The sequence below is a fragment of the Oryx dammah genome, unplaced genomic scaffold (assembly GCF_014754425.2).
Source record: "Oryx dammah isolate SB20612 unplaced genomic scaffold, SCBI_Odam_1.1 HiC_scaffold_28, whole genome shotgun sequence".
NCBI classification, from domain to species: domain Eukaryota; kingdom Metazoa; phylum Chordata; class Mammalia; order Artiodactyla; family Bovidae; genus Oryx; species Oryx dammah.
The window spans coordinates 57,130,945-57,140,396 of NW_024070212.1; the positions used below are offsets into that span (position 1 = coordinate 57,130,945).

Sequence of the window (9,452 nt, forward strand, 5' to 3'; positions counted from 1 at the left end):
CTGCATGCTGCCTCGAAAGTTCTGGATACCTTCCTCTTTGTATTCCAGTTGCAGATAGAGCTTTGATGCTATGTATGCAGCACAAGATGCCTCTCATGCTGGTTCATCACCTCACAAGGATCAGAGTCAGTAACGCAATGCTGAGAGGCATATGCAGGACAGCATTTGATAACGGCTTGCCTTCATATGATCTGGATTTCTAGTACTACATTAGCTGCTGCTGCTACTGCTGCTAAGTCGCTTCAGTCGTGTCCAACTCTGTGCAGCCCCATAGACTGCAGCCCACCAGGATCCCCCGTCCCTGGGATTCTCCAGGCAAGAGCCCTGGAGTGGGTTGCCATTTCCTTCTCCAATGCATCAAAGTAAAAAGTGAAAGTGAAGTAGGTCAGTCATGTCCAACTCCAAGCGACCCCATGGACTGCAGCCTACCAGGCTCCTCCATCCATGGGATTTTCCAAGCAAGAGTACTGGAGTGGGGTGCCATTGCCTTCTCCGACTACAGTAGCAGTTTGTATCAAAAGTTATGTCCATGATACTCAACTAATTGGCTGTTAGAAATCAAGTTTTCAGAAATTGAGATTAAAAATATTTTAGGATGTAGTATAATATAATAATTATGCATATTGTTTAATAAGAAAAAGCACTAATTCTGTAAGACTGTATTTGGGCTACACATTTTGATCCTAATAGTAACCAGCAAGTTGTGAATTTTTAATATGATTTTTTAAAAATTAAGCTGTTATCCACAGTCTTCTCTCTGTCTGTCTCTTTGTCTGCCTCTCTCTTATAGAGAAATGATACTTTTTTAAAAGTCTAATAATCTTTCAAGGCTTTGGTCAACTGAAACCTTCTTCATGGACCTCTTTGTGATTTCTCAGTTGGAAATACATTCTGTGCTCTGAAGCCCTAGATTTTGTTTTTGTTTTGTACTGTATGTCTTACCACCTTCTCCTTTAAGTTTTTCTAGATGTTTATCATCAGCTCCACTAGAATGAAAGTTCCCTGAAGGCAGGAACTGTTTTATCTTTTCCTCTCTCAGAAAATATAGTAGGTGACGCAGATATTTGTTGAATGAGCAAGCAAAATACTAGTGAAATGTAGATCTTCTCCCATGACACACTACAGTGGAAAAGCGTCCTGGCCTTTAGCCACATGCAGATGTTATATTTTGCCATTCTTGGAGAATTATCCCCAGCTATGGCTGTTCATTGTGTATTTAGCAGTACATCTCATAGAACTGTGGTGGAAACTATATCCTATCAGGTAATTTGATAATAAAAGCCATTGGTGTGACTTTTGCCATAAATAAACATGAACTGTGGCAGTTTATCCCTGATGTAAAATACAAGGACTTTCAGTTCAGTTCAGTTCAGTTCAGTTCAGTCGCTCAGTCATGTCTGACTCTTTGCGACCCCATGAATCACAGCACACCAGGCCTCCCTGTCCTTCACCAACTCCCGGAGTTCACTCAAACTCACGTCCATCGAGTCGGTGATGCCATCCAGCCATCTCATCCTCTGTTGTCCCCTTCTCCTCCTGCCCCCAATCCCTCCCAGCATCAGAGTCTTTTCTATCAGTCAACTCTTCACATGAGGTGGCCAAAGTATTTGGAGTCAGACAAATCTAGATTTTTATGTTAGCTTACGAGTTAGTAGCAATGTAATTTTAGGCAAATTATTTAATTGGCATGAGCCTCAGTTTTCTCATTTGTAAAGCCAAATTAATGCCCACCTACCTGACAAAACTGTTGTGAAGATAAAATATAGCACATATGAAGGACCTACCAAATTATCTGATATGTGGTAGATGTTTGATTCAACAGCTGATTAAGGTTATCTTGTTTGTGCCCAGTTGGGTTCATAATATAAAAGTAGTGCATTATCGTTCATTCATAGTAGTTTGATAAATTCTTGCAACTTGTATTTTGAAGCTCTTTATTAAGTGTATAGACATCTAGGGTTTTTTATGTTCACTTGAAATGACTCTTTTATCATTGTGAAATGGCACTTTTTAACCCTTATCATATTCTTTGCTCTAAAATTTACTTTGATGTTAATATAACCATTCCAGCTTTCTTATAACTAGTGTTAGCATGGCATATCTTTTTTCATCCTTTTAAATTATTTGTATCTTATATTTAAAGTAGGTTTCTTGTTACACAGCATATAGTTGAGTCTTGCTTTTTTAAGCCAACCTAACAATCTCTACCTTTTAATTAAGGTGCTTATATCATTTAAATAGCATGAAATTATTAATATGGTTTCTTTCTTTTTCTGCCTTCTTTTGGGTTAACTGAGTGGTTTTTTTAGGATTCCAGTCTATCTCATATGTTAGCTTATTAGCTATAACTCTTTGTTGTGTTATTTTATGGTTTATAGTACACATATTTAACTTATTACAACCTACTTTCAAGTGATCGTGTGCCAGTACATGTATAACATAAAAACCACCTGGCATGGTTTTCCTTCTGCATACAGGGCTTCCTTTAATATTTCTTATACTGCAGATCTGCTAGTAATAAGTTCTTTTCGCTTCTGTATGTCTGTAAAAGTATTTCACCTTCGTTTTTTAAAGGTAGAGACTTCTAGCCTGGCTGTTTTTACCCTGGAGCTTTAAAGATTTTGCTCTTTAGTTTCTATTGTTTCTGATGAGAAATCTGCTGTCTTCTTCGTCTTTGTTCTTATGTATGGGATGTATTTCCCCTCTGGATGCTTTTAAAATTTTTCTCTTCATCTCTGGTTTCGGTGGTACTATATACCTTTACGTAGTTTTCTTCATGTTTCTTGTATTTGGGGTTCATTGAATATCTTGGATCTGTGGGTTTATAGTTTTTATTATGTTTGACATTTACTCAGTGTTATTTCTTCACATATTTTTCTATCTCTTTCCCCCTACTTTTCAGAGATTCCAATAATATGTATATTTGGGCACTTGAAGTTGTCCTCTTTCTTTGATTTAATTTTCTAATATTTTCTCTGTGCTTCACTTTGAATAGTTTTACTGCTGTGACTTCAAATCACTAATCATTTTCCCTGTATTATCTAATCTGTTATTAGTTACACTCAGTTTTTTCTTTTTCATTTAAAGAATTCAGTTTCTTCTAAACCTTGCTTAGATGTGATTGATATTAAGTCAGAGTTATTGGATATTTACTGAGCACCTACTATTTGAAAGACCCCGAGGCTCTTTGTATGGGCAAAGCATGGTTTCTTCTTGGCAAAGATTTCTGACTCATTCAAATAGTGCTGAGCATCTTCCTTGTGTGAGGCTGGGTCTCCGCAATGATAAAGATGGGCATACATTATCAATATCCTTGGTTGCTTGTCATGGGAAGAAACTTACAGTCTAACATGAGTGGAAACAGAGTAACTAGACTTACTAAGTTTATTTGTAATCTTTTGTCTGAAGTGGTATCTGATTACACCACATGAAGATTTTCAATTAAACTCATCTAAAAGAATCTGCCTGCAATGTAGGAGACCCAAGTTCGATCCCTGGGTCTGGAAGATCCCATGGAGAAGGGAATGGCAACCAACTCCAGAATTCTTGCCTGGAGAATTCTATGGACAGAGGAGCCTGACAGGCTACAGTCGATGGGGTCACAAAGAGTCAGGCAAAACTGAATGACTAACACAACAGATGGCAGACTTGAAAAGAACTTTCCTTTTACTTTAGGACCTGAGAGAAGAGGCACCAAAAATGAAAACAAAACCCCCAAACCAGGCTGATTTCCTTAGTTTGCCTTCCAGGTGTCTGCAAGGAGAAGGTGGGGGGCAGCTTGAAGGGGAAGACAGTGGAAGAGCTATGAAAGCTGTTCTGGCATGACTTTGTCCTGTTGGTGCCTGGTGTCCCAAAACAGGTATCACTGAAGCCAGACATACTGTTGGTTCCCTGAGACCACGTCCTTTGTAATATTGTACATACAGTTCCAGAGTGACAAAGAAAACGAATCTTAGAAGCAAAATTGAAAAAGCTCCACCTGAAGTGTTTCAAGACGGAAATAATGAGCATCTGTGTTAGTAAGAATAGGATTAAAAATCTATCCCTAGCCAAGGCTCTGCTGGAAGAAGGGGGATAACGTGTTTGTACTTGCTCAGGAGGACATCTAGAGGTGCTGAGAATGAGAGGAGGGGGAAGTTCTCTTGTGTTACAAGTGGTTCAGGGCTTGAATACTATCCTAGAAACTTAGGATTTTTAGAGACTAAACATTCTTTACGGAAGATCTAACTCAACTTTCTCAGCTCACAGAGAAATAAAGGGAACTTCCTGAGGTTGAACGAAGTTAGTTAGCATCAGGTGAGAGTTGAGGGTCTGGGTTTCCTGTAACTTTGGGAGAATTGTTTCCTAGTTAATGCATGGCAGCATCTTGGCTTTAAAAGCAGTAGGTATGTTTTTGACCCTTTTCCTGTTCTTCACAGATAACTTTTGACAACAAAGCCCACAGTGGAAGAATTAAGATAAGTTTAGATAATGACATCTCTATCAGAGAATGTAAAGACTGGCATGTATCTGGATCAAGTAAGTAATGAATTTTACTAGTTTTCAAAATGGTTATTAAATAATATTAAATGGTTATTAAATTACTCATCCCAAGGATACGTGGAGCTTCAAATGAAAGAACTGGATCATGTCCAAGTCCCTAATTCATTTTAGTTATCTAATGTTCCAAGTAATTCATAAGTTAATTTAAATGGTTTTTCTTGCCTTTTCCATGAGCCTTCACTGGCTAGTCCTTACTAAAAAAAAAACTGCTTATAATTCCCCCAACAACAACAAAAATCACATCTACTCAAACCAGTATTTATCGAGTGTTTATTGCATAAGTACTTTGAGCTACACTTTCCTTACTTCAGTGTTTTAAAATATCTTTGAGATAGGTAGCATCCCTATTTTTATAGATGAAGAAACTAAGGCTCAGAAGTGAATTTTGGTGTCTTTGGTCATATATCCAGGGAGAATTCAGGTAGGATTTGACCCTGAAATATCCCACACATTATAATTATCTTCTATCCAGGTCAAAAAGTAGATGAAATAAGGACAGAGTACAGTCCTAGAAATATGGACACAAACTCAAGTATAAATTAAGTATCGCTGAGAATTTTGGAGCTGAACTAGATGAAACTGACTGGAAAGAATTGATCTCATTTCCTAGTTCCTTGTAGTGGTATGTAATAGTGTGTTGTGCTTGACTTTACTGATTAGGTCAGAGGGTCTTGGATTCTAGTAAGGAGAAGCACCATTCCAAGTACCTGCTAAGCTGCAGTCTTCCTTGCTTCACACAAGACAGTCAGCAGGTCTGGCGGTGAGACCCAGGAATGTGCAGTGAGTCCTTATTCAGACCATACTTGGATAATAATTACTTTAGGGTTCCCTACTAATGGATTCACAAAGTTCAGAAATAGTAATGAGATAGCATGAATAAATGAAATAAAATGTCTTCATTTTAGTATTCTTTTCACTAATAGGTAACTTCAAATATATGAAGACCTGGACTCACAAACTTCAATTATAAAATTTCAATCAGAAAATTGTTTATTTGAAACACAAGCCTGTTTTGTCATCTGTAAACATCTTAATACTTCACATACTTGGGAACAGGGAAAATGAGAGCACACGAAGGTGTTGGGACGTAAACTTTCTCTCAAATGTTTGTTTCTTGGATTTTAAGTTTTTCTGAAGTAGATTTAGTCCTTCATACAACATTTAGATGCCTCTTGACAAAATTATGGGTTGCTTCATTACAGTATAGTCTTGAGTTCTTTCCATCAGCAGAGAGCAGCCCAACTTGTTGAGTAGGACATGTGACGGCCACCCTCTGCTCTTCACCTAGCTGTGCTTCTGCTGGGAGGACTGAGTCCCAGAATCTCTGGGTGGGTGGCTCTGCCTTGTCATTCAAGTCTCAGCTAAAAGCCACTGCCTCTGGGTGAGGCCTTCCTTCACTGTGCGAACGAACCTTTCTTCTCCCCATTCCCTCTCCCAAAGCTCCCTCAGTAGTGGTGCTCCAATTTTAGTGTTACCTGGAGAGCTTAGGAAAGCAGTTTCTGATTTACCAGGGCTAGGGTAAGGCAGGAGGATGTTCATTTCTAACAAGTTCCAAAGAGATGCCAAGAACCACTGACAGAGTAACGGACACTGGAGACAAACTGCAAAGGTCTGAACACTAACTCTGCACTTACTGGCCTGGAATCCCAGGCAAGTTCTGTGACCGCTCTGGGCTTCAGTTTTCTCACCTGCAAAGTGGGGATAATCACACCTACCTCGTGGGGTTACTGTGAGGTGCAAATGAGTTAAATCTTCAAAAATGCTTGAAACTCTCCCAGGTAGGAAACACACTTAGTAGCTTTTGGATTTACTTTCTTCCTATCACGTACTCCTATCAGGAAGTACTTTGTTCATTTACTTGTTTACTTTTTTCTCTTATCTCACTGGAGTAGAGGTTCCACAAGGTCAGGGACTCTATCTGTCTTGTTCACTATTGTATTCTCAGCATGTGAAAACACACCTGATGCTTAATGAGTATTTTATACCTAGATAAGTATATTTAAATAAGATATGCGGGAACCCTAACTGTATTAAGAACAAAAGATGACAGGTGATAGTTAAAGATCTTCGATACATGGTTTTGAGGACTTTTAACCTTTAACCTTCTTTAAACACTAACAGAAGAATCTGTATCAGAGGTTTTTCTGTTTGTTATCTTTGTGGAAAGAATACTTGAATTTTTAAAATTATTCTAAACATGAGTGTGAAGAAGGATCCATATAAAACTTGAAAATGTTTCTGAGGAGGGAAAAAAAAGACACATTATGTTTTTTGTCAAGTGATTTAACATGAACATGTCAATTCTCCCTAGATTAATCTATAAATTCAGCATGATTCCCCCCAAAAATTAACAGTAAGATTGTTATTGGAATTTGACATTTTGGTCCTGAAGAAATATGGGAAAATAACAAGCAAGACTAGCCAGCGAAAATTCTAGGAAAGTAATGAGACGTATTTTTCTTAGGCATTAAAACACACAAAAAAGTTGGAAGGGGAAGATATGGTACTTGAATACATTGAACAGCCATTTGGTACATGATAAAAATAGCATTTCACATCATTTGCTCCTTTTATTGGTAAAAACTAATGAATACTGATGTCCAATGATGAAGATGTGTGATGTGTGTAGGCATGTAAACTGGGATGATATTTTTGCAGAGCAGTTTCTTAGATCTGTTTTTAGAAAGATGCATATGGTTTAACTCAACAACTCCATCTTTGGATATTCATCCACCTAAAGAATCACTTGAACCTGTGCACAAAGAGGACCTGGAGAATGGATTGTAGTAGTGAAACCAGATTACAGCCTGAACGTCCTTACAAATAAAGTATTGTACATCTGTACTGAAATGACGCAATGCAGCTGTTAAAATAAATGAGGCTAAAATTGGGGGGGAGGGTCAGGTAAGAAGTAGAAGTAAGTGTCACCACACTGATGTTCCAGTACATAAGCAGGTAACCCTCTTTCCTCCAGTTCAGAAGAACACTCATTACATGATGATCTTCGATGCCTTCATTATTCTGACGTGCTTGGCTTCGTTAATCCTGTGTGTTCGATCTGTGGTGAGAGGACTTCAGCTTCAGCAGGTAGGAGTCACTGCTTTCTAGGAATGCACTGGTCATTTTGATTGACAGAAATTCACCATGCTTCCCCTCTTTTCCCTAAAGGAATTTGTCAATTTTTTCCTCCTCCATTATAAGAAGGAAGTTTCTGTTTCTGATCGAATGGAATTTGTCAATGGATGGTATATTATGATTATTATTAGTGACATATTGACCATCATTGGATCAATTCTGAAAATGGAAATTCAAGCTAAGGTAAAATTTTTTCCTATTTATGTCCTTGTTAGTATCAGATTTGCCTTAACTGTCATTTGTTTTTCCAAAATGTAAGGATTCACAGAGTACAAGATTTTTTTCAAACATTGTATTGAGTAAACCTTAAATAACAGTAATTCGTAAGAATCTAGTCAGGAAATATTTTAGGCTGTTTTTCAAAGTGTGATTTAAGTCCTCTCAATCAGGGTCACTTGGGTATCTGATAAAATACCCCACGTTAGACCTACTGAATGTGAACTCTGAGGTTGGGGCCTGTGAATTCTTGCACACCCTGAAAGTCATACACACAGCAAGATAACTAAGGTAAAAGATTTTTTTGTTGTTGTTCTTAGAAGGAATGCCAGAATCTTCAGTAGAAAGAGTTGGACTGTGGATAGGAGATGGGGAGTGAGGCCAAAGTACTATTTTGTGAGTCCTTGCAGTTATTCCTTTGTCCATTCAAATTGAGAATATTCCCATTTTCTTACTGTTACCATTGATGTACTGCAAGGTTTTCCATTTTAAGTTAGGACTAATCCAACTTGTATATCAACCCTCCCCCAAAGCAAAAAAAAAAACCAAAAAACTAATACTAATCAAGTTCAAACTAATCTTGTTTAGATTTCTGTTTTTCTATCCTCGACTGTAATTAAGGATGAATATGAACCACATGGGGAGCCTGTTTTGGTTGAGATTCCTGGGCAGAGATCTCAAATGCAATAGCTCAGATATGATAGGAGCTTATTTCTCCCTCATGTAATTGTCAGGGTGGGTTTTCCAGCCTGGAAAGTCACTCAGCTCCACACAGTCATTCAGGAATCTAAGTTTCTCCCATCTTTTTCTCTGATGACCATTACCATTGAAGGCTCACCCAGACTTTATGATTGATGCTGGATTGTCTCATGAACAGGTTGCAGCCCATGGAAGGGAAAACCTGGTATGGTAGGTAGTAGGTCTCTTACAGTCTTACACCTTGGCTCAGAATGGCAGCCTTCATTCTGTCCTGCTGGAGAAAATTTAGCCACATCTGATTGCAGGGGAGCTGGGAAGACAGCCCACACATGTACCTCAGAAAGAGAGAGTGAGTTTAGAAGCCATGGAGCAGCTGTCACCATATGCCAGGGTAATATATATCATTGAAATAGATATTTAACTTTAGGGAACAAATAAAGAGAAGTAGGGGGAGATTTGCAGCAAATCTTCATTTTTACTAATCCCACCTACCATTAACTTCAGTGAGCCCTTCATGGTATCCAGCAGTCTTTCTACATTTTTCTAGACCATGCATTCCCCCTGCCTTCTAGCTGATCATTTCATATTTTTTCTTGCTTGAAACTTCTAATACCTCTTTTCCATCCTTTCTTTCAACTGATGACCTCACTTCCTGTTTCACAAAATAATAAACAGAATTGAAATTCTACAAAATCCCACTTCATTTATCTACCCATGAGTATCAATGCCCATACACTTTGCATTTTCTCTTACTGTGGATATAATATTTAGGTTACTATCCAGGGCCAACTCCTCCACGTGCCTATCAGATGCTGTCCCTACTTGCTTGTTCCAGACCCATCAGCATCAATGCCCGTACA

The 9,452-nt window shown here is 38.3% G+C and overlaps 1 protein-coding gene across 2 annotated transcripts in view; it reads left to right on the top strand.

Annotated features, from left to right (window-relative positions):
• The window catches only part of MCOLN3 (mucolipin TRP cation channel 3), a 35,495-nt gene that overhangs the window by 19,342 nt on the left and 6,701 nt on the right, over nucleotides 1-9,452 (top strand). For both annotated transcript variants that reach the window (XM_040232427.1, XM_040232428.1), the window contains exons 7-9: nucleotides 4,419-4,518; nucleotides 7,517-7,629; nucleotides 7,711-7,860. In XM_040232427.1, the coding sequence (XP_040088361.1) occupies nucleotides 4,419-4,518; nucleotides 7,517-7,629; nucleotides 7,711-7,860 (363 nt within the window). The remainder of the gene's footprint in view (nucleotides 1-4,418; nucleotides 4,519-7,516; nucleotides 7,630-7,710; nucleotides 7,861-9,452) is intronic.